At 50.1% G+C, this 24,588-nt stretch overlaps 2 protein-coding genes across 9 annotated transcripts; one reads left to right on the top strand and one right to left on the bottom strand.

Annotated features, from left to right (window-relative positions):
- Positions 1-1,773: 1,773 nt before the first annotated feature.
- Positions 1,774-20,700, bottom strand: ECSCR (endothelial cell surface expressed chemotaxis and apoptosis regulator). 2 transcript variants are annotated; one of them, XM_048960871.1, is made up of 12 exons: positions 20,592-20,700; positions 20,342-20,499; positions 11,387-11,428; positions 11,113-11,163; positions 9,787-9,900; positions 9,387-9,434; positions 7,576-7,623; positions 6,914-7,012; positions 5,731-5,829; positions 5,106-5,142; positions 3,949-4,048; positions 1,774-3,422 (listed from the first exon to the last, which is right to left on the bottom strand). In XM_048960871.1, exons 2-12 carry the CDS (start codon positions 20,397-20,399, stop codon positions 3,414-3,416), a joined length of 705 nt encoding a protein of 234 aa, XP_048816828.1. In that variant the 5' UTR covers positions 20,400-20,499; positions 20,592-20,700; the 3' UTR covers positions 1,774-3,413. The 2 variants fall into 2 exon arrangements, with proteins under 2 accessions (XP_048816828.1, XP_048816829.1); XM_048960872.1 differs by having other exon boundaries at positions 20,342-20,610.
- SMIM33 (small integral membrane protein 33) lies at positions 15,804-24,362 on the top strand. 7 transcript variants are annotated; one of them, XM_048960878.1, is made up of 5 exons: positions 15,804-16,653; positions 16,717-16,904; positions 19,885-20,035; positions 21,615-21,824; positions 23,751-24,362. In XM_048960878.1, the coding sequence occupies exon 5, from the start codon at positions 23,767-23,769 to the stop codon at positions 24,172-24,174; it is 408 nt and encodes a 135-aa protein (XP_048816835.1). In that variant the 5' UTR covers positions 15,804-16,653; positions 16,717-16,904; positions 19,885-20,035; positions 21,615-21,824; positions 23,751-23,766; the 3' UTR covers positions 24,175-24,362. The 7 variants fall into 7 exon arrangements, with proteins under 7 accessions (XP_048816835.1, XP_048816832.1, XP_048816833.1 ...); XM_048960875.1 differs by having other exon boundaries at positions 19,695-20,035; XM_048960876.1 differs by lacking the exon at positions 19,885-20,035 and having other exon boundaries at positions 15,804-16,453.
- Positions 24,363-24,588: the final 226 nt, after the last annotated feature.

Here is a 24,588-nt window from a genome sequence, read left to right as displayed (position 1 = left end):
GGGAACGGCAGCGCCGGGCGGCCCGGGACTACAACTCCCAGCAGGCAGCGCGGCGGTAGGGGCGCCGGTGACGTCAAATGGGGCTCGGTGAGCCCCTAGGGCTTCCTCTGCTCCAAGGACCGTGACTGCACGGCTCCCTGCGCTGCTTGAGGCGCCGCGTCGCCACTGCTTCTGAGAAGAAACGTTTCCTAGGACCCAACCCGAGCCAACCTGGTGCAGCTTGAAGCTCCTCTCGTGTCCCGCTGTTTCCTGGGAGCAGAGGCTGAACTCAACCCCTCTCCCACTGCTTCCTGTCAGCAGTTGTACAGAGCAATAACAGCCTGCCCTGCGCCTCCTCCACACTGAACTGCCCCCATTCCCTCAGCTGCTCCCATAAGACTTGTGCTCCAGATCCCTCACAGCTCCATGCTCTTCTCTGGACACGTTCCAGGTCCTCAGTGTCTTTCTTGCAGTGAGGAACTCAAACCTGAACGCAGCACTGAGGTGCAGCCTCACCAGAGCTGAGCACAGAGGGATGATCATGCCCTGCTCCTGCTGGCTGCACTATTTCTGACATAAGTCATGTTGCCATTGGCCCTCTTGGCCACCCCAGCACACTGCTGGCTCGTGTTCAGCCCCATGTCCACCAACACACCCAGATCCTTTTTCCCCAAGCAGCTTCCAGCCACTTTGCCCCAAGCCTGTAGAACTGCATGGGACTGTTGTGGCCAAAGTGCAGGACGCAGCACTTGGCCTTGTTGAAGCTCATCCCTTTGGCCTCAGCCCAGCTCTCCAGCCTGTCCAGGTCACTCTGTAGTGCCTTTCTACTCCCAGGCAGATCAACGCTTCCCCACAGCATCTTGTCATCTGCAAACTTTCTGAGGGTGCACTCAATGCCTCCATCTAGATGATCAGTAAAGATATTAAACAGGACGGGCTCCAGTATTGACCCCCAGGGAACACAACCTGTGACTAGCTGCCACCTGGGTGTAACTCCATCCACTGCCACTCTCTGGGCCCAGCCATCCAGCCAGGTGTTTACCCAGGGAAAAGTACACCTGTCCAAGCCATGGGCTGCAGCTTCTGCGAGAGAAGGCTGTGGGAGGCAGAGTCAAAAGGTTTGCTCAAGTCTACGTTGATTACTTGTCCTCCCACATGCCAACTAAACTGGGCTGATGAGCTGTGAGACAGGACCTTTGGGTGCCGTGGCTGCTGGCAGTAATGAGTTGGTGCCTTCCACTACTGCAGCTTGCAGGAGTGAGCCCAGCATGGGCAACGCACAGCACCCAGGGGAGATCCCTGCTGTGTACTCCCAGCTGCACCTGGATGCCGGGTTCACATTGTTCCCACTGTTTTAATTCAGTTCTTTCTTTTGAACAGTGCCATAGCTTTGTTTTGCTTTTGGATGTGGTTCAGTTGCAGACTAGAGCAGGCTCAGTTTGATTGTTTGTTTTTGTCAAGACTCTAGAGAGGCTGAGGGAAGAAAGATGATGATTTCAGGGGAAGGAAAACTAAAGCAGGGATGAGATCCCATGGGACGGCCCTATATAGGTCAATATGGCTTGTTGGGAAGTGGGGGGAGGAACTGGGCGCTTGCTGCCGTGTTTGATGTTGCAGGTGTACACAAGACAGCTCGACGCTGTGTTCAACCTGCTTGTGAGCCTCACAGGGCTGGGATGCGCAGCGTCTTGAGTACACCAAGCTGGGCATCACCTGGGAACTAGCGTTTACACAAACTCACCTCTCTGGTGGAGGCAGGGTTTTACTTTGCTGAGAATTTTAACAGAAAAAAACTTCACTAAAAACAAAACAAAACAAAACAAATCACTTGTAAAAATACCTGATGTATATGGTAAACACAGAAAGTCCATTGGCAGTGATCTTAACAAGAGTTGTGAAAACATTGCATTTATTATGCTGAGCACTTCATTGTGTGCTGCAAAGCACAGCTACCTTTAGCACTGTGTGCTCCAGTAACCGTCTCGTATCCATCCTATAAAATTAGATCAAGCTAAATTATATGTTTCATTGGACTGTACAGGGGAATGTGTTCAGTGATACCTATTTTGCCTGCTTGGATGAATCCTTTTTCCTTGATTTCACAATTTACCTTCAGGGCTGATAGATTTTGATGCTTGTGGTAGGAGAAATCAGTTTCTCAGCAAACTGCTGCCGAGTAAATGAGGTGCTCCAAGGACTCTGACTCAGGAACTGGTAGAGCTTGAAGCCAGGAGTCTCACGAAGACGGGCAGAGGCAAAAGCAGTTGGAGAGTTAGTGCTTTAGTGCGTTATGCAGCTGAGATCTCCAGAACTTCCCAATAGAGCCTTGTTTCCATTACAGTCATGTGGAAGCTGAGCATTGATTCCATCACGCCTGTAGCTCAGCTGATAGGGCCGTATTTTGCAGTGGGTAGGCAGTGATTGGCAGCTGGGCCCGAGGAGCGTGGGCTGTGAGCCAGCCAGCTCCTGGGGTGAGCTGTGGCACTGCACAGGTTAGCAGAGCACTGTGCTCATTATCACAGTGGGGATGCATCTGTGGTGCTCGTAGCTGCAGTAGTGTGGGTGCTTGGAACCACGGGTGTCTGCTTCTCTGGTCTTTTGGGAAGCTCTGGGAAAGCAGCAGTACAGAAGACTGAAGCTCTCCCAGCAAACTCAGGCTGCTGAACTTCAGGAGTTGGTGTAGCTCAGGATTTTGCTTATGACCACCCAGACAAAGTCCTGGCAAAGCAGTGTTGTTTCTTTGGTACTTCAAACAACTCTTCACTGTATGTTGAACGTGTGGGAAGATATGGACAGTCTGCCTGAAGCTCAGATGCTGATAACGAAGCGTTAAGATGGCAGCTTGCATTTCAGCAGCACCTTTAATTCCCGGCTCTCCAAATGCTTTAGAGACACTGGTTCACATCTCCTCACAACCACTCTGTGAGGTAGGTGGGCATGGCCACCCTGACTCTGTGCAGAAGGGGCTTGGAGCAACTGTGCTATGATTTGACCTAGCACTTGGCTATTGAAGTCCTATTAGGCCTTCAGCTTCAGACCATGCCTTTCTAATGCACAGGTTTAGCTCGGTGGGGGTCTGTGCTGATGAACTGTCTGGCAAGGCTGTGGCTGTCTGGCACAGGCCGTGAAGGCCATTAATCTAAGACAGCAGGTTTTTAGCTGAGTAGCTGGTTCCTTCATGCTTCTTGCTGCTGGAATAATCTGAGGGCCTGAGGGCCTATCAAAAATGCAGTTAGATATCAACCATTGAGTATGACAGGCTGTAAGTGGAGAAAGCCCTAATCCCCCCCAGATGGGGAAACTACTGTATGTGTATTGATCAGGAAGAGCATAATAATTTACATATAAAGTCCACCCTTGTCCTTTCCCCAAAGGAAAAAAAAAAAAAAAGCCTAGAAATTCAAGTGTCAGCTTCTAGTTCTCGATTGTTGGTTTCATAGCACCTGCAAAGAGAACAAAATGTGGTACATCAGCAGCCTACCTGGCTGGCGAAAGAAATTAAGCAATGTGGTCCCTCAAACCAAGTCTAAGTGCTAGTTTAGTTTTAAAACCAACAATGCTACGTTAAATTACTCATGTGGAATGGATCTGAGAGGACCGATAGGAATGTGCTCCAACATCACAAACAGCTCTGCAGAGCAGGAGTACATGGGAAGCTTGGACTAGATGGAGGGACATTGACTTCAGAAAGGTAATTATTTTAATCTCTAAACTTAATGACTGTTGCTCTGGCTGGCACCCATAAGTATGAAATATTTGAGTTCAAGCAGCTTGGGTAAACTTGAAACGGGCACCCAAAATTTCATCAGGCTCAGTGGAACCTGGTTGGACCTGTGGGAGTCTGCTGGCAGCTGCTTGTTACTACATTTCTGAAGGAGTAAAGGGTTGGGATCTCAAAGGCACACCCTTATTCAGCAGGAGAAATATTCCCTAGTTTACTCTCTAAAAAGCAAGGCTTAAAAGGGAAACCTTTTCTGATGGTGGGTAAGTCATGCTGTTGTTCATATTGATGTTCTTCATGGAGATCAGAGTGATGCTGTTATCCTTCTCGCTTGTGCCTGCAGAGCAGCTGTCAATGAGAGAAAGCATTAATTACTCTGGAAAGTAAGAAGGGAGGTAAACAAACAGAGCTGAGGCCGGCTGGGATGCCAGGACCAGGGCTGATGTCAGTTCTGTTGTCCCAATCCAGGCACACCCTTCGTGCCAAATTCCTCCACTCCTTGATACTTCTGCTCATGTATTGCCAGGCCCCAGCTTCTGAGTGAGAGGAAGGGGGGATTTGCCTTTCTCCCTGCCCTGAGGGCTGGATGAGGCATTCAGTGCCAATGGAGGCTGGATGGTGTTGGGGATTAGGGAGCCTTAATGCCTCATCCCAGTGGTTGTGGATCACATAGATCGTTATCATAAGGGGTAAATACAGGAACCGCTGATGCTGATGCAAATTCTCACGTAAATATTGAAGAACCCTGCTCCCTGTGCCCCCTGCATCTTTCCAAAAAGGGAGTGTTACCCAGACGGTAAAGGATGGGGAAGCAGGAACAATGTGCAGCGATACCTTTTGCCCTTTTTAGGTCCCTTCCAGCTCTTGCTTCATGATGCTTTCTGTGACCAGCTTCTCTATTTGGGTAGCAGTGATGCTTTGTGGGGTACACACAGATCATTCTCCACTTGACATTTTTCTTCCAAAGGGCTCTGAACTGAGACCCCTCTTTATCCTACTTGTGTTGGTAACAGCAGTAGTGGTATTGGAAAATAACTGGGGGGGGGAGGGGGCTAGTTTATTTTTGCTGAGACTACTTTGAGCTTCAGAAGCCCAAGGTCAGATCTCAAGTCTGTATCTAGGCAAGAAAAGACAAGCAAACTCCTTTTTGGAAGCTGATGAACTTTCATCAGTATCAGCACGGCTGCAAAATGAGGCTCCCAAATGTTGAACTTCTACCTTTGATTCCATCGGACACAGGATGAGGTTTAACAGCACTCACTGTGTTTTTCACCTATCTCAAAGCCCTGAAATGTTTTTCCCTCCCCCATCTGATGTAACCAAAGTTGCCTTTTTCTCGTGCTAAAATTAGTTGTGCAATAAAATATAGTTTTCAACAGGATATGAATAATGTAAGCAGCCTTACCTCTCTGACACCATGGAGCTCCCTGGCTTCTGTTTGTCTGGAGGGAGAAAAGCAGTTGGTGATGTGCAGGTGAGAAAACATCGCAGCTATGCCATAAAATAAGTCAGCTGTATTCAGAATCAAGTTGTACAGGGTTATAAATGAAATTAGAGACACCACTGGATAACTGAGAGTTGATTAGAGAAAACGCTTCAACTAATTTAACTTTATAGAGGCAGGAGTGAATGCTTTGCTGCCTGTTTAATTGCTGGCATCCTCCAGCCTTCCGGCAGTTACCCGCCTTGCTGTAGAGCAGTCTTGCCCTCTAGTGGGCAGTGCTTAACGGGAAATAGGATTCTAAGGGAAAATCAGTGTCAGCCTGTGATTTCTGCAGGAAATCTGCACACTTAGCCAGTCAGATGCAGCAAACTTAAGGCTGTTTCCTTGTGCACACGGGTCTGGACTGAGGCTCCAAAGAAGTGGTCACACTCCATTCCTAACTATGATACAAAACTTGCCCACTGAATAAGCTGCTGTTTTTGTATGTGTGTGCATGTGTGCGCCTCCATCATTTTGGAGTTGCCAAATGAGCTTAGAAAACAATGAGTTTTCAATTAGGGAAGGACAGGCAGCCACAGACAAATACCTTCTGAGTCCTTGGAGCGATTGCACTTGAACCTCAGGCTGACCACGCTGACGAGGATGATCACAACCACAACCAGGATGACTATGAAGCTGATGACACCTGCGGGTGGATGAAGAAACCTGCTATTGATCTAATAACTCTCCTGTCCTCGCCTTCTGGGGCAGTGCAGGGTCTGGACTCTCACCGTGATTTGTGTAGGATATCAGTATTTTCATTACAGCAAGCATGGGATGTAATTGGTAGAAAAGTAAATAGTTATTGGAGTGAATGACCTGATCTTGTGCTTTAGCTTCAAAGGGCTTCTGGTGCGTGCTCAGTTGATAAGACAGCGATAGGAAGGCAGAAGTCAATTGATTGGCAATTAATTAGAGTCAACATGTCCCTGCTGCAGTTGGGAAATCTTATCCTAAATGTGTGTGCAGTCAGGTAAATACATAATATAATGGAGAGGGACGGGTTATTGACTTTGAGCAGTGTTAGCTATCTCATGGACCAATGGCCAAGCACAGGTTTGATTCTGACATCTGGCAACTATCAATTAAACTGCGCCTTGTTAAGATGGCTCTAGAGCTCTTAGTGGGACAGTACAGCCCAAAGAAAAGTGGGTGTCTGAAATCTACCCTGTGCCCATCCTTAAAGCTGCTGTCTGGATAAGTTATGGCATCTCTTGCTCCATCCTTGCACAATCTCTGAACGGTGTGGAGGAGTTGGCTGCTTCCTGCTAAGCAGGGGGGAAATGTACAAGGGAAGGAGTTTGGTAGGGCTGGAACAGAGCTGAACAGGCTTTCAGGGTTAAAACTAAGTTGTCTAAGCTTACAGGAAGGTACGACATCTATTGTATGCCTTTTCAGGGAAACCAGGGCACAGAATGCGGTAATTTCTGCCCAGGTCTTGCTCTGGGAAGAAGATCCTGAGCTCAGGCTCAGCCATAGTATACTCTCAGACTCCTTCCTTGTCAGGCTGGGTATGGCTAGGAGTGTTTATTCACTGCTGTGTTACTTGGTGGTAGCAAGTCTTTTTCTCAAGAGTTTTCCTTTGCTCTCTGAAACCTCCAAGACTGGGGCATGGAGAATGAAACTGACGAGAGCTGTCCCAAGGGAAATTTCTTCAAGGCTGGGTGTTCTAACCTGCATGAGTTGACAAAACAGGTTCCCTCCTTTGCCCTGGTTGCACAAGACCTTACCGAAAGCTACCACAGTCAGTGGAGACTCGTATTCTGTTGGAGTAGGCACGGGCAAAGAGACAGAGATTTCCAGTGCTGGGGTGACTGTTCTTGAGGTGCCTACAAGAGGGGGAAAATACCGTCATATAAAGCCTTTCTTGCAAGGTTGGGAAGAAGATTCCTAGTGGTATGGTGTGGTCTAACTCTCACTTGCACTTTACTGAAGAGAATAACTGAGGATCGCGGGCAGCCCCAACCAATGTGAACATCCTCAGTGGGAGTCAGATTGCATTGGTGTGGCTCTACTTATCCACAATCTGAGAAAGTGATTCCCCACCCACAGGCTTTTCTGCTGGGACAGCAACGAGGAAGCTGAGCGTGGCAGGTAAAGGACTGATCTGGCACGTTTGAGCAAGGAGCTCGTCCTGCCTCCCCATCTGACAGCCTTTTGCCACACTGTCACCTTTTCCTGCTGTGACTCACAGCCACTGTACTCAAGTATGACATGTAACCCCAGAGAGCTGCTTCTGCAGAGCTTTGAAGGGCTACATGGGATGGCCAGCAGCCGTTGGGTTCTTGTTATCTCTTCATTGTAATGCCTGAAAATAGCAGTGCTATTGGCTGTAAAAAGGGCTGTGAAACATCTACTGATGTCTGTTTCTGTGAGAGAAAGGAGGAAGCACCTTGAGTTGCTGCTGCTGTAGGACTCTCTCTTCTCTTGGACTCTTCACCTGTGCAGAGGAAATGCAGAAATGAGTCTTGTCCTTGAATGTCACCTACTAAGCAAAATAATGAATGTAAGTGCTGGAGAGCGGGATGTGTTCACAGTGTGGCTGGTGATGCAGGAAAATGGGAAATTCATTCTCAGGCTGAATCCTTCCCACCACAGGATCAGAGAATCATAAAGACTGGAAAAGACAACTGAGATCACCCAGTCTGACCCCAGCCCAAGCTCAACCATGCCCTCAGTGTCACATCTCCATAGTTCCTAAACACCTCTGCGAATGGTGACTCCCCCACCTCCCTGGGCAGCCCATCCAAATGCCCTTTTTACTGTTTTCCCCAGACTTTTCTTCAGAGAAAGAAACAAGGAATTCAAATAGTCCAGTCTAAGTGCTCAGATTCAGTTTCTGCAATCACTCATGCATTTTTTTGGCGGGTGTAGGAGTTAAACACTGGAATAGTGAACTGGGAAAGCTATAGATTTGCTGTTGCTCATAAACACACAAACAAACTGGTTAGGGGAGGCAGTTCTGCAGAACATGGTATGGATCAGCTGCTTGGCTTGTTTGACTTGAAGATGAAATCAGTGGGCATGTCTTGCACTCTATTTTACCTAGAACTAACTAAGCTAGTTTGAGTTGGGCTAATTGCCCAATATACAGTCCAGCTGTGGCAGCACAGAGGTTTTTTTTCAAGCGGGGGCTCCAGGATCTTGTCTTCTTTTCCCATCCCCTACCTCCCAAAAGCAGCGTTGGCCAAAGTAGGCGCTGCCAGGAGAGGTGTAACTCAGCTCCTGGCAGTGGGGCACAGGGGGGCAGCTGTGTGGAACTGGGGCTCCTGCCCTTGGGAAAACATCAGCGTTTGGAATGTTCTTTTGCCAAAAGTCAGAAGAATGGAGAAATACTGTGAAGAACCAAATTGAACTGGTTTGAAGTCAGCAGTGACATGGAGCACAGTGCTCCTGAGAAGCAGGAGCAAGTTGTACAGCTACCAGCTGCATTGTTTTCTAGCAGTCATCAAACCTCTTGTTTCATTCTGAAATGGTTCTTTCAGCCACAGGTGGAGGACAGAAGCTTTGTGTGCTGAGCCTGCCACGGGTTCCTCAGTCCTGGGAAATGCTGAGACTCACCCAACAGGAGCTCTGTCTTTTGGAAGCATCAGCAGCGTTTCTGTAGCTGAAGATGTATGGAGCTTTTCAGCTGAAGCAGGGTTATGATTAATAGCGATCTGCTGTGATGTGAAGGGCTCCTGGCTTAGCTGGGCACAGACACGCTGCTTGGACATCTGTCAGGCACGGCTGACCGTGGGTTTTTAACCTTGCATGTGTGAGGGAAGATCTGAGAGGCAAAGCAGTTTTTCTAGGGCTGAGTCTTTAATGGAGAATCCAATCAGATCTCAGATTTCAGTCTTCCCACTTATTTGGATTCTGCCCTTACTCTGAGAAAACTCTTCCTGAATTCTCTAACTTTTGCTTAAAAGCCAGATTAAACAAACCATCAGAAGCAAAAGGAGGCTTTTTTAAATGGTGCTAAAAGTGCCACACTGTTCTTAAATGTAAATCAGTCTCCTGACCGTTGAAGTTCATCCCAAACAGGGGATGCAAGAAGATTTCTCTTGTGTTTCGTCACCACCTGTAAGGATAGCAGAGGTGATTTTGTGTGGTACCGAGGGCTCCACACCAAGAGAGAGTAGTGCTTAAATAACAGGTGCCACATAAATAAAGCAAGCTAATTGCTGGGAAGTTGCCTGCACCTATGAAAACATAAAGTACCTGGAGTTGGTGGAGCTGTTGTGTTTCTGCTTCCACTGGACTTCTCATCTGGATAAAGAAAACATGGCAAAGGAGAATTAACTTTGGAAGCTGCTGCTAGTTATGCTACAGAGAACTGTTGCTTATAGGCATGAAACAACAGGAGGGGAACTCCAAACCAAAATCAAGATGTCCAGCTGCCACATTCAGGCCACACACATCCAGCCATGTGTATTTGGTGAGCTGGAATGAGCTGCTTTTTCAGCAAAAGCTGAAATGTATTCAGAAGTGTGCAGCACTGGTAGCACGGTGTGGTCCAGTGAGGGCTTTATGATGCACCCATGTTTGCATGGAAGAGAAAGGGTGCATAGATAGGTCCCACCTGAGCAATAGTTGGGGTTTTCCCACCTTGTGTACTTACCCTGTGCAGATGATATTAGCAGGGTTGGAGAGATTGAGGAGGATTTTGTTGTGGTGGTCTGGTCCACGTGAGTGAGATTCAGGTCAGATGGTGCTGTTGACTTCACTGAAGCCTCTGTAAGGTATAAGTAGCATTACTTTAAAGAGCTCTGCTCAGAAACTGCTCACTGGGGGGCATTCCTTCTGCACTACACCCTCATGTTCTTTGGGGGCTGTGGGGAAGCAGCTAGCCTTGCTGAAGGAGTCAGGGTTTCCATGCTTTACTTCTTTTGGCAAGATTGGCTGTGTGAGGAGGTGCTGAGCTGGCAGAGCTTGGGGTGCATGCAGTCTGGCTTTCCTACCACTTCTTTTCCCTGCTTTGAAAATGAAGGGCTTTATCTCAAAATAAAGACAATTTCTTTATGTATGTTATCACTGGACGCTAATTGGCTTGAGCTGCCTGGCACCCATGTGTTTATTTGCTTATGATGTGAAATGCTAACTTCCATGTTTCATTTTGCTGAGTCTCTAAGCGCAAATCATTTACTTCTTGCAGCCTGGAGGCTGACATCTTCCTCAACCACGTACTGAAAGGAGCCAGAGCATGAACCCTGCAGATCCAGAGCAAGATAGCAGGGGGAAAGGGAATGCTGTCATAGTCCTCTCCAAGAAGAGCAGATCACCAAGGTGGAATCTATAGGCTTGTTACTCATCTGGGTTTGTGGCTTTCCAGTAAAATGAGCAAAAGGTGAAAATGGTTTGAGGCTTTTTCCTTTTATCCAAAAGCCTTGCTGAAATGTTGAAATGGGGTGTCTTTTTTTCTTGTTCTTCTTCTCCTTTTTCTTTTTTTTTCCTGCAAGGCATGGCAGCAGAATCTGAGACCGTTTCGGGGATCTTTTTCCCTTATTAGGGGTCTCTCTGTAAGGGGATCTCTTTCTAAGCAGATGGAGATCTTTCCCTGTTAGATTCTCTTCCTCAGGGAGAAACAGGAAACACATTGACCTGCTGTGTGGGAGGTACTGAGGCTGTGTGCAGAACTGGAATTTTCTAGTCTAAAAAAAAAGTGGTTGCGCTTATCGAGAAAGCAATACTGAACAGTGAATGTAATGCAGGGAAACTCCTCTAACAATGGCTTAACTGCTGGTACTTCCTTTATGACACCCAACATCCAAGGACAGGCCTGCTGTGTGAGGCACTGTGCTTACACACACTGGGCACCAAGCTCTCTGTGCGTTAAGGGCTGCCCAGCAAAGCAGTGATGTCGGGTAGGTGTGGACACAGGCCAATCTTTTTCCCTCTTTGGAGGATTGCAGACGCCCACAATCCTTCCCTTGTTGGGATTTTTTACCTGAGGTATTGCTCTCTACTTCATGGTTGCGTGTCGTTGATTGAGGTTGATCTGTAACACAAGCAGACACATGGAGGTGACATCGAGATGTGCTGGATCCCTGCAGGAAGGTTTGAAGGATGGGCCAGAAAGGGGTTCTTATGGCCCACAAGAATGAAAGGGGGTGACGGGAGCAAGAGGTGCTAAGGAGCGGCCTCTCCATTTGCATCCCCACGTGGGCATGTGCACCCACATCCCAATGGGCATTTACATCGGATCCCAACCCAGGAGGTACCTGTGACATTGTGGATGGAGGAGGCTGTGGCAGCTGTAGTACCTGAAATGGAACAACAGAAGCGTTAGCAGTGCCAACCTGTGACCGTAACTTTCACTGGCACGTCAGTGCTCTTGCTGTGTGATTGGGGTTTCCCTCATCTTCTGAAGGAATGACTTTGAAATACATGATTTCCCAAAAAGCACTGGATAAGAAGTAGTAACCAACACTGCTGGAAATTATGTGCTTGAATACAAGGACATTCATTTCTGAGTAAATCAGAACTGCAGTTTGTTCAGTCAGGATAAATGCCCTTCTCTCTGCACAAAACCAAGCTCTTTAGTCAACCTCCTTCCTCTCTCATGGAGAAAATACAAGGCCATACAAATCAGTAGCACTGCTCTCTCCTTGTGAGCTTCTTGCCTCCTGCTCAGCCTTGGCACAGAAAGGCCATTTGACCTGTTGTTTCTAGAGTTGTTTAAAAGAGTTGTTTTGGAATGCTTTGAGACCCTTGAGACCTTAATGAGTGGATAGATGAGGTTTGTGAAGGTTGCCAGGAGCTAATGGGACTGTTTTCTCAACTGAATGTTTTTGGGTTTACAGCAAGACATTCCTTCACCATCTTCCACATTGTCTACTCTCTGATGTTTTCTTTAAGCTTCAGCTCCTGGAATCCTATGATTAGACAGGTGCCAATTAAAAACGTTGCCATATAAAAAGGGAAAGAACTACCCAGTTCCATAACAGGGAATGAGGACTGCAGGATGTAAATACACACAATGCTTGAATCAAAACCAACTGGCTTAACTTTGAAGAAGTGACCTTTCTGCCGTTACTGAAACACACCTCCTAATTGTGTAACATTTTAATATGATTATTGCTGGTGATAGCAATGCCGCCCTTAGTTAAGAGGCATGAAAGAAACTACATTACAGCCACGAAACCCAAAAGAATCCAGCCGTGCTGGTGATCCATCCCACAGCAGCTGATAGTTCCTCCAAGTTTTGGACAAAAAGGGACAGCAGTAAGGGCTGAGTCCTCTTTGCAAGAGCTGACGACCCATGGGGAGATGCAGCAAACAGCACAGTGTTTGTGTGCCTGCTTGCAGCCAGATTCTGTCCTCCCAACACGCACGGTCCATCTCACCTGTTCTCGTACCTCTTTGTGAGCCCGCCTGCAAGAGAGCTAATCTCCAGGCTCCCTTTCTCATCAAAGAGAGGATCAGGCACTTCTAAATCCCCACTGATCTGATCTATTTTAGATTGCTGCTGTACAGGGAGAGGAGACGCAGCCTGCGATGTCCCGTCTCTTGCTGGGAGCTGTGGAGGTGATGATGCACATCACGGTAGGTACCTGTGCTGTAGAGATTCTGGGAGAGCTCAGGTGAATGCCCTGATGTTGGAATGGGATCTGCAGCGTGTGGGGGTCATCGCTGCTGGGCTCAGAGCTCACCCCACAGGGACTGCCTGGCTCTGGCGTGCTCCTGACTGATGTCATTTTTCTCATGCAACTGTCTTGGGGCCATGATTGTTTTTTCCTCCAAGGCTTTATGACAACGATCCCAGCCAAACAGGAACCAAAACAGAGTGTAAATCACTGAGTACATAATAAAACAGCCTCTTTCAGTTTGGGGTTTGGCTATGAGCTTGGCTTTTCGGAACTCTTCCATGCTTTGATGTTCTGGTTTACTGGACATCAGGTTGGTGAAACGTGTCTTGTCTGGTCCTTACAAGGGAAGGGGGAGAGGAGATGTGATTAGATCTTTAATTACACAGACAGGAAGAGACTAATCTGATTTCTGCATCCATTGGGAACAGGATCAGAAAACAAGGACTTACACTGCAGCCATAAAAAGGGGGGCAATAGGAAACTGTCTTGACATAAGGGTTAGTGAGTCGCAGCAAGTGATTGTGTGGGAGAATTATGGGATAGCCTTTGGAGCTTTTGAAGAGCAGGCTAAATGAACGTCGGTCTGGTAGTGTGAATGGGAATTACAGGCAGATGCAACACCATTTTTTGAATCGACAGCACCCCAGGGGAGGATGAGATCTTTTGGGCACACGGTTCTCCTTAAAGAAGTAGAGATGCTTCTTTAGGGAAAGAGGAGTGCACACAATTGCAATGTGAGATGCTGCCCATTGATCCCAATTGTTTGCCAGGCTTTCTCTCTGGCACTGGCTTCTTCTAAAGCAGCTTTGCAATACAATTTCTGGGTGCTGGTTTGCACATGCCTTAAAGTACTCTGCAAATAGCAGAAATGATCATGGGACCTCTGGTACCTGCCAAACTCAAACAGCTTGTCTTTTTCAGACTTCCTTGTAGAGACCATCTTGTTCTTTCTTGAGGAGAGTAATTGCTTGTGACACATTTGCTTCTTGAAGCTGTCACAGGTGCTTTTTAATGTACACATAACATGAAAGCATCCTCTTTGTTGAGGAAGAGGTGGGACAAAGGCTTCTGAGCTGGCAGTTTATTTTTGGCGTGACTGAGAAGCAATTCAAGAGCTTGAGCCGGGCCTCTAGGGGTGTGAAAAAGGAGATGGCTTTACTGCCCTGTGCTGTGATGCCCTGCACTATGAAGCTCAGGATCTCCCAGTGCTGAGATGAGAGGCAGATGTTCTCAGTACTCTTCCACAGCAGCTCAGCTCTTTGCTAACCAGCTCACCCCTGAGCACTGCCTCATAAAACGTCCTCAAAGATCGCTGTGCCAAAATAAACCCTGGAGTCGCTGCAGTTCCCTCATGCAGGGAGCTGCTCACCCAGGTTTGCTGCATTGGAGCTTTGCTGCACAGAAGTGACCATCTTGCTGCAAAGAGGCCAAGGGATGCAGATCTCTTTTTGGCACTTGGCTCTGTAATAAATGGCCCTTCTATAAACACAGCAGCACGTTGTTTCAAAGCAAAGCACGCCTGGCTCCGACTTCTGGCCCCTGCTTTTTTGTTACAGCTTCTCTGCCAACTTAAATAATCAACAGCCCCACTTTGTTAGGTGTTTTCTTCCAGCAAAGGTGCTCAGCATCCCACTGAATGACTGCAGACAGCCGTGTGCGCAGCAGGGAGCAATGCAAGCTGTGCTGTGGGGCTGGGCAGCAGGATGTGGGCACAGCACGGTGCCACAGCTCCCCGGGGACCCCACTGCCAATCACACCACGGTGTGACAGCAGCCTGTCCCAGCACAGCCCCACTCCCCCTGTGGCACAGTGGCTATATAAACAGTGAATGCAGCACGCAGCCAGCACAGCTGTAATTGCAATCAACATCAAAGCCATTCAGGCGACTTCTTGCTGCTGAGCAGAGCTGTTTGTTGAGTGTTTGGGTGCCAGTGATTTACAGAGGGATTGTGTGTTTCTAGGTGGGGACGGCGAGCTTGCTGAGGGATTTACAATGGGAAATCATGCTTTCTGCTCTTGCTGGAAAGGGAAACTCCTGATTAGTGACCAGATCAATGGGGCTCTGGGGAAGTGTGTTGAGGCTGCAGATGCATTTTGTCTCTCTGACTAAGAGCTGGTTTTTCTTCGTTAACTTTTTTTTTTCTAGAATATAAGAAGGGAAATTTGGATTTCTTTTATTTGCTGTAGTCCTTCTGAAATGGTGGAAGTGAGAGTTAGGCTGCGAGCAGAGGGGCCTTTCCGTGGCAGCTGAGGTGTTCCCAGAGCCATATGGATTCACACAGGAAGATCTCTGGCATCAGTACAAAGGCACTGGTCCCATCCACTCAGAACTGATATGAGGAGGGACCCTCTGGCCCTGGTGGGTAGTGCTGGGCTCATGGCACTCTTTTCCATTGCAACTGGGGGGAGATCTGATAGTGCCCTGCCTGTGCTCGCCTCGTGTCAGTTTGCCCTGAGGCCTACAGGCTTGCTGCACCTCTGCTTGCAGCTTACATGAACAAAGGCTTTCAGGAAAGAGACCCAACCACCTAAAATTAGACAACAAGACAAAAATGTGCTGACCCACAACGCAAGTGCAGCTGTTTCCTGGGTGAAACACAGCAGCTGTTCAAGCAGCAGAGAGCAACAACACCAAACTGTCATCATTTCTACGTGAAAGAAAATGCTGCATTAGGAAACCTGGAAAATGAAGAGCTCTGCAAAAGTCTCAGTCCCATTTTAATAGAAATGGGAACAAATAAGAAAAGGTGCCTCTGCCTGGCAGGTCTCACAGGTTGAGGCAGAAAAGGTGGGGAAGAGAGGAAAAGTGTCATTATGCAGACTTGATAACTGACAGTCTAAATTAGGTCCCAGACCCACAGAGGTATTAAAACACCTAATTCTCAGCTGACATTCGAGGGGTTTGGCAATTCACTGCTACGTGGTTCTGAATGGTAATGACTTGGTCAAAGTGTTATGGAGAGTTTAGAGAGGCAGGAAGGCAGGAATTAAATCTGGACCTCGTTAGGGATTCAGAACCATCCCAGCCTTCCTCTGCCCCTCCCCCAGGTCTGCACCCTGTGATGAGCATCCTCTGCAAGCATCCTCCTCTGTGATCCCCTCCAGTGAGCTGCTGTGAGCAGGTCAGGCTTCTTGCAGTAGGCAATTAAAAACCACTTGAATTTAGAAAACAAGCCAGAAGAGAAACAACGTGGGGAAACCACAGGGCACAGAATGGGCCCTGTATCATCACTGTGTGTGTCAGCATGCTTTTTTTTCCTGGCCTGTGCTCTCTGCACCCCTCTGGGCACTTCTCTGCAGGGACTGGGAAGTAAAGCTGCTCCCAACAGGACACTGTGCTGCAGCCCTCCTAGCTGCTTTCTGCTTTCTCTACAACCTCTTTGTTTCAGAATGCTGCCTTTGTGTAGATGGGGAAAGCAGGGTGCAGAAAAGCACTGCGAGTTGCAGGCTGGTTTAGCACTGCTGCTTTCACACCTTAATTAGGCTCTCAGCCAAGGCCCTGCTGATGTACAGGTCGCCTTGCAGGTGGTCCTCATTATTTTGTAGGATTTAGTTCCTAACCAAATGTCGTGTGTTCCAGCTGGTGCAGGAGATCAGCTGCTGAATTTGCTCCTGTGCTGTACCTCTGGGCAGCTATCAGCAGAGCACACAAATCACCACCCCCTGCAGCAGCACAGCCAACGTGATGGATCAGGGCTGGTACCTATCAGGCATATCTCACTACCCTCCATCTATGGAGGCTCTATGCCACAATTTATTCCCCAGTTTTCTCTTTCCAAGATTTCCCCCACGTTCACACTGGCAGAGTGGGGTGCTGCTGCTAACAGCTGTGTTCGTGGAGCACCATGCAGGAATAGGATCTGCTGGATGGGTTCAGTTCCCATCTGGTGAGCTAGGAGGTGAGGTGTGTCAGGGGCTGGGGAGCTTTCCTAATCCTCATTCTTTTTGCTTTCTCTTCTCAGATCACCTGCTTTCAACCTCAGGGGAGTGGCTGAAGGACAGGTGAAGCCTGCCCTGCTCAGATGCATTCATTTTCTCTGCATCAGTGCTGAGGAGGTACCTCCCTGCTGCTCCCTGAGACACTATGTCTTGTAGAAGAGGCAAGCAAAGCTTCTTGACCTGACAAACTTCATTTGGCTTCAAATTTTAGGTGAGTGACTCTCATGTCACCTATGTTTTATTCCTAGATTCCAAAGCACTCCTTGGAGGAAGTCTTTTTATTATCCTTATCTCATATCTGGGGAAAACAAGGCACAGAAGTGTTATACCCCTTGTTAAGTGGCAGGCACAACACACAGTGGTCCTTGGTCCCCATCCACTGCATTGTCACTATGCCATGCTGCTCCCTGACTTCTGATTGCTCTGACTCCAAAATTTTTTGCAACTCCAGAGTCGCATCTGGGCAATGTGAGTGTATGGATCTGTTTGCCTGGAGCTGCTTGCCCAGAGCTGTGCTGCCCATAGATAGGTGTGCGATCTGATGGTGAGAAAGCATCTCCTCCCCCACTGAGAACTGCTGGTTGCTGTCCCAGCAGTGGAGGGCTTCTCCTGGAGAGCAGGTGGACGCACTCCACATTTCTATGTCACAGAATTACAGGATCACAGGGGTCGGAAGGGACCTCTGGACATCACTGAGTCCAACCCCTTACTAAAGCAGATGGGTCTTGAATATCTCCAGGAAAGGGGACCCCACCAGCTCTCTGGGCGGCCTGTTCCAGAGCTTTGACCCCCAAAGAGCACTGCAGTCTGAGATGGTAGAGGGGGCTTTGCTCCTCCCTCTTCCTGAAACAGTTCAGCTGAGATGTAAAACAGCCCCCAGCCCATAAGTCTACAAAAAAGACTGATGGGAAACTGCTTCTCGTTGCGGTTGGATCACGCTGAGTGGGGCCATCTGGGATGTGGAGTAAGGAGACCTTCTAGCCAGGGCTTGGCAGTACTTGTGCTGTGTGAGGCACTGACCTCCCTTCTCCAGCCTGGGCTCAAGCCCATGTGTGTGTTTTCCCAGCAGGAACATTCTTGCCTTTGGGTTACCAGCAGCGCCTCCTGCAAGGACACCTGTTGCTGACTCACCTATTGTAAGGAAACATAATTGCTGGAAACGATCCCCAGTCACTTCTATCATTTTTGCAGTGTCATCGGCGGAGTTTCACCTCACCAGAGGGGAGCAGTTTGTTTTCTGAACAAACACTTCAAACCACTCCTGGTTTCTCTTCCTGGTACACCAGACAGGGCTGTGCTGACCTGCCTTTTTTGGCCAAGAAGAGTCAGGAGGGGATCTTGGGGATAACACTGGGTGTCACCTGCTGCGGGCAGAGATCAGTGAAAATATCACTATGCAAAGACACAGGGGTGTTCTGCCACTGCTGAAAGAAGCGGGATCTGAACAAGATGCATTCCCTAGCGTGGCAGCAAGCATAAAAGACATCTTGGCAAATGCATTTTAAGAACATCCTAATTTGGTGCGAGTGGGGCTGCACAAGTCTCTTCTGTTATGTGATCTCACGACCATTGGAGAACATAAAACTCGAGTTCTGTTCTCATTGCCTGAGGAACAAGACAGCACAAGCAGTAAGACTCAATTGTAGAGTGCCCTCGATACTTGTTAGGATGGAAGTCCTGTCTGGGAGATCTCCTGCTAGCTGGATGTCTGCCCTTTAGCTGCATCCTGTGGTTTGGATCATGTCTGTGGCATCTTCACTGTGGCATTATCCATTCACTCACTGGCTGCAGTGCAGGTAAGGGGAGCAGCAGTCAGTGGGGAAATGCTGCTGGGTTCTCCTCAGCATGCAGAAGGAGTTTTCCAATGGAAAGCTTTTGTCTGGGAAGTGCCTGCTGGTCGTAATGGAAACTGCTCATAGGAAGAGGTGTGTTTGGATACGTTTTCATTAAGCATTTCTTGGGGATGAAAAATAGGTTGGAAGAGTTCCAGAACTTCAGTAACAGAAGTTGAACCTTCTTTTAGAAATAACTGTAACCAAGCTTTAACGAATGAAAGAACTTGCAGAAGGTACCCAAGGCCTGCATGGGGGCAGTTGCAAGTTTACGGCTATTCTGACCAACTTTGGACCTCCAAAATGTAATTTCCACCTCCTCAGGTGCATGGAGACCTCCGAGCTGCCTTGTCTCATTTAAGAGCCCTTCATTCCCTTCAGCTGCCCATGTTTTGGGAGCAGCATTGCTGACCAACCTGTGCCCCTTGCTCTGAGCCTGCTGCTTCGCCTTTTGCAGCAGCTGCCCCTCGAGTACCAGGCCGTGTTGATGACTTTTCCATAGCACCAAAGGTGAAGTGAAAATTATGACAGTTCTGAGCTGCTGTATCAGTGGCCGTGCAAAGATCAGAGGCAAAGCACGAGATAATGTTGAAAGCTGGTTCTACCTGAAGCCAGAGAGGTGCAAGTGCAGCACAGCAGTGCTGTCATGGTTTGCAGGTGCTGGCAGTGAGAGCAGCCCCTGCTCCATCATCTGAAGCAGAACGCAGAGGACAGAGTTCCCAAGTGATGTGCTTGGGACCAGGGGACAGAGGTGACCCTTCCACCCAATCCTACAGTGCTGGGGTCAACCTGAGAAGTGAATCCTTTGGGTGGTGCCATCAGCTGAAGGTTTGGTGCCCTGCAGGGGTTGGGTCCTGGGGTAACGCAGCTGGTCAGAGCGAGTGCTGGCAACCTGCAGGACAGGTCCTGTCCTGTGCATGCCATAACTAATATTTTCAAGGAGAAAAAAAGCATCCTGGCCAGGTATTAAGAAGTGTAGCAGCAGAGCCAAAGCGCCTCAAAGTTCCTTGTCCGACACACTTCACCCCTCTGCTGAAACCAGCTGTGTTGCCCTCTAATTAAGAGACATTTTCTAATCAATGTGCTCTTCTTTCTGAGAATTGCACAGCAAGCAGCTGAATTGTCTTTATAGTCCCTGTCCTTTAAAAATCCTGTTTCTACCAATGCAGGGGCTGCAACCCATGGACATCTTCCATGGCTTACTGATAAAAGCTTTGGATCCAAGACACAAGATACTAGTTCAGGTGGCTAATAGAAGCAGCAGTGATACTGCAGCATCCGTTCCTCTGACTGCCTTTAAGCTGAAAGCTGCTACAGCTGTCACTGACTGCAGGACAGCGACCTGTCACACTTCAGCAGGAGCCTGGATCCTTGGGTATCCTCACTGCATCCCATACTGCGAGCAGAGGGCGACAGGGAAGTCAGAAGCAGAGTTATGGCAATAATGTACTGCAGGAGTCTTAGTGCCACGTGCTCTTTGTGTTTACATCAGCAAGAGGAGAAAATAAAGGTGAGGAAAACGTCCCATACGTTTAAAAGTTCCACCTTCATCCTCAATTGACAGCAGTCATTTGCTATAAAACACCTCTGTATCACTAACAGAAACAATCCTTTCCTTAACCAGGAAACAGGTTCTGTGATTTCAGCACGGTCAAATAAAGCCTGCAAAACCTGCTGGGGCCGGGTTGATCCCAGCACCCTGAACGTAAAGTCTGAGCTCCCTGCTGGCAGCCGCTCCTCCTCTGGCTGCTTCCCTTCAGTGCCCACAGCTGGGCTCCCCACAGCTGCCCCCTGCCCTTGCCCCATTGCTCCTTACCTCTGAGCAGCACGCAGCCAAACAGCCACAGGAGCGGATGGAGGGCTGGAGCCAGCATCGCGGCGTGGAGCTGAGCAGCCCTGCAGAGGTTCTGTCCATCCCGAGTGTGAGAGGGTGAGGAGAGGTCTGCCTGCCTGGGCTGATTCTTGCAGAGCTTCCTGTTAAAGAATAGAAGGAAACGAGCTGAATCCACAGGGGAACTGTGTTTTTTAGTCCATTATGGTCAAAGAGGATATGAGACATCGCTTACCGACGGCAAAGGAAACCTCGCCATTGATTTGTTGGGGAATTTGCTTCTCATAGAGGGGGAGAACAGGGGCATAATGGGCCTGCCTGGATTTGGGCCTTGGTAGCTTCTGTATGGTACTGCTTTTTGGAGATTTTGGAGTGTTTGGCATACTGCAGGTGCCGCAGGTCTGGTTCTGCTCCTCATCAGTCATTAGAGTTGTGCTGGGCCATGGGAGCTGCTCCTGCCCTCCACCTGAGAGGGGACTTCTTAGAATCCCTGAGAGAGATTTGGAGTGGGGCAGAGAATCTCACAGCTGGAGCTGCCTTGTGCTGTGCCCATGTCCTGTTCCTCCCTGTGCAGCTCCAGCAGGGCTGGGCACTGGGACGTGCTGGCTGTGGGATGTGGTTGTTTGGGTAGCAGCAGCATGGACAGCACAAAGCAGGCTTCAGCCTCCCCTAACCAGGTTCCTTAATGGGAGGAGGGTCCCAGCTGGGCTGATGGGTCAGGCTGGCAGCAATCCATCCCATTCCCAGACGGCTGCTGGCAGGGGCTGCTTCTCCCAGCCTAGGACCCTTGCAAGGCCATGCTCCGTCAAGGTGAAAAGCCTTTTGCTGCCTTACAAAGTGCCCTACTTAGGAAAAATGGGGCTGTTCCTTTGTCAGCCCAGGAGAGGCTGGACGCTGGGGACAGGCGTTTGGGGGAGTGGAAACTTTGCACCTCCTGCCCTGAGCCATTTGTCACAGCCCTTCCCTGTCTCCAGGGGCCACATCCAGCCCCTCCTGCAGCCCTGGAATGCTCCAGAGCCCCAGCTGTGGGTGTCAGGGCTGCTCCTTCACTGTGTGTCACTGCACAGAGGGCACTGGGAGGTCCTGGTGCTGCTCACAGAGCCCTGCTTTCTGCAGCCATGAGGTGGGTGCAGGTACCCCACAAACCACATGGGGCTCAAAGCACACCATTAAGCCATCAGGCCCAAAGCTTTGCTTTTACAAAACCTCTGTGAGCAGCCTCCCCCCACAACCCTTATTTTTTTTTCCTCTTGCACAGATGTGATGCTCAGAGATTACGCTGTAGATTAAGGTTTTACTGAATCCTGAGATGAGTGCAAATTCCCAGAAGCAGCAGCTCTGATGTGCAGCCAGATCACTACTGGAAGCTTGCTGGGCTGTGTGGGGGACGGGGCATCACCCACCCTGCAGTGCACAGGAGGGATGGAGCACAAATATTCCAGGACGGTGTGCTAAGAGGCAGGAGCAGGTAGGACAGTTCTGTTCTGGGATGGGAGTGCTGGGAGGTGTTTCATAAGGGCTTTGCAAAAACAAATCATAGACTCATTACAGCTGGAAGAGACCTCCAGGATGCCAAATCCAATTGGTAGCCCATCTCCACCATGGCCACTAAACCATGACCCTGAGTGCCAAAGCTCTGTAAGATCCATCTTTTCTGCATGGTGATGTGCTGAGATCACTGCTGGTGTGAGATCTGACCGCCCTGGGAACAGCACCCACCTGCACGGAGGTGATTGGTGCCGGGCAGTGCCCACGGCCACGATGCAAAGGGAGGGACATGCAGGCACTGCCTTGGCCCTGCATTGCCCTGAGCAGCCCTGGGTCTGCAGAGCTGTTTGTGACCCTGCATCCCAGGAGTGCTCACAGACAGTGTGTGGTATTTCTGAGGTGCTGGACCTTAAGATCTCTGCACGCCCTGTTTACAGCTAGCAGCAGCTGTGCTGTGAAGTGCTCGTGGCCGAGCAGCAGCTTTTTGTGCGCAGCAGCGAGGGCTCCTCGGCTGCCCTAAGGCGAACGGGAAGCTGGCCGTGTGCGCTCCATCCATCCGCGGCGCACGGCGCTCTGCTCGCCGCATCGGTCCTGCTGCAGGAGCGCTCAGCCTCGGGGCTGCCTGATCTGAAGGCGAGGATCCTCGCAGCTCGGGGAGTAGCGGAGACACCTTTAGCCGAATTGAGCAAAGAGCTCGCGCAAAGAGCGATTTTTACGCTAATTTCTAAACGCAGCAACGTTTCAATCCAAGTCAGGGAAAGGAGGGGGGCTTCCTGCGGTTGCAGACTGCAGGCTGTGCGCACCGAGGGCTCTCTCCCCGAACAAAAGCCGCTTGTCTGACAGGCGGCAGCGCGGCGGGGCCGGCGGAGGGTGCTGCGGTGTCCCCGCACATGGCAGCCGGGCGTGCTGATGTGGCACTGCCTTAGGTAGGGCAGCACCTCTCGCTGTGGGATGAGCAGGCGCTTCCTCCTGCGCGGGGAGCCCCGGGCGTGACGTGGCAGCTTGAGGTGAGCCCGGCCGTCCCGCAGCACCTTCCTGCAGCTGCTCTGCTGCCCTGTCCCGCTGGAGGTGATGCTTCCCCCGGAGCAGGACGCCCAGGTACCTTGGGGCGGGCTTTCTCTCCTCGCTTTTCCCTTTCCCTCCCGCTGCTCCCCGCTCCCAGCTTTCTGCCCTGCCTGACCCGCAAATACTTTGGTAGGGTTGGGCCTCCCACGGGGTTTGGTCTGGTGTTGGCTCTGGGGATGGGGGAAGAGGGAGCGGTGGAGTCTCCCCCTTTAGGAGTCTCCATCAGCAGAGGCACTGGGGAGAGGAGACCCCCACTGAAGGTGCCTGGGATAAGGAGATGCAGGGCAGTGTCTTCCCACTGTTCTCTGCTGACCACCTGGCTGGATGGTCACCGCCCCTACAACGTGGATGTGAGCACCAAAATTTACTCTGTCCTGTGAGCCTCGGGGGGGGGGAACACCCAGGGACAGCCCTGTTCCACTGGGGCCAGGTTTCTGCCAGCAAAAAGCACTCGCCTGGTCACACTGGGCAGCCAAGTGAAGGTTTTGCTCATGTTTGGTCTGGTTAAAGCTCCTGGGTGCCACTGCTCACTGTGCAGGGCTGTGTGACAGGCTGCTGCCTTTCTGCAGGACACGTGGTTGGGATGAGCACTTATCCTGACCATATCCAGGCTGGAGTTGCATGTTGCTCCATGGGGCTTGCTCGATGCCCAGAGTCCTTATCTCAGGCTGAATCTTTTCCCTGCACTCTGAAGCAAAAGGCATCCAGTGCCTTCTTCCAAGATTCCATGCCTGGGGAGCTGCATGTGAAGCTACAGGCAGGAGCTACGGAGCCGAGGGCAGGAGATGAGGACACCAGACAGCCCCTGTCTGACAGTAACACTTTCCACCCTCTGTCCCAGGTCACCTTGCTCAGCCATGAACGCCTCAGCACCTGGCAGCCCGCTGAGGCACCCTGAGCCCCAGGATGCAGCTGCCTTCACTCCCATCTCCGTGGTCAGGAGCATGACAAAGAAGTCTGATGCCCTGCCCGTCATCTCAGCCATCGTCGTCATCTTTGTCCTCCTGGCCATCTTCATCATTGTCGTGGTGCACTACGGCCCGCAGCTCCGCACCATCCAGATCACCCTTTACCATGAGCCCATGCCGCAGGACCTGGATGATGGGGTGCACCTCATGGACTGGAGGAAGCTGGGCTCCCAGAAGAAGCCCACTCAGCCTGGGCAGTGGGAGCCGGGTGGCAACCTGAGCTGCCAGTGCTCCTGCAAGCACCACCTGCCCTGTGGGAGCATCGAACCCAACATCATCGAGGTCACGTATCTGTAACAAGGTTTGGGCAGGACCCAAGGGAAAAACAGTGACTGCGCTGTTGGCTCAGCCCAAGACTAGCTGGTTCCTGCACACTGGGGTTGTATCTGGCTCCAGATGGCCTCACTAGGAAGCTGTGTCACTGCAGTGACCCATCGTCAGCCCTGACATCCAGGCCGCTATCACCAGGCAGTGCGTGGTGCCGGCCAGGCACCACATCAATCAGACATTGGTTTCTGACTGCCCTGAGCCAGAGCTGGGAGTGGGTCAGCCTGCGTGGGACGGCATCAGCATCCCTTCTGGTTTTTCTCGCCCTGCTTTCACCCACGCTGCCTGGGAGCACCCAGGAGAGCTGCCTCAGTCTTCTCTCCATCTGGGGAGTGTCGAGTGAACGCTCGGCCCGTTGGCACAAGCTGGAAGTTGCATCATTTG

Source organism: Lagopus muta, chromosome 14, assembly GCF_023343835.1.
Source record: "Lagopus muta isolate bLagMut1 chromosome 14, bLagMut1 primary, whole genome shotgun sequence".
NCBI lineage: Eukaryota > Metazoa > Chordata > Aves > Galliformes > Phasianidae > Lagopus > Lagopus muta.
This window is presented reverse-complemented; position numbering and strand designations above follow the sequence as displayed.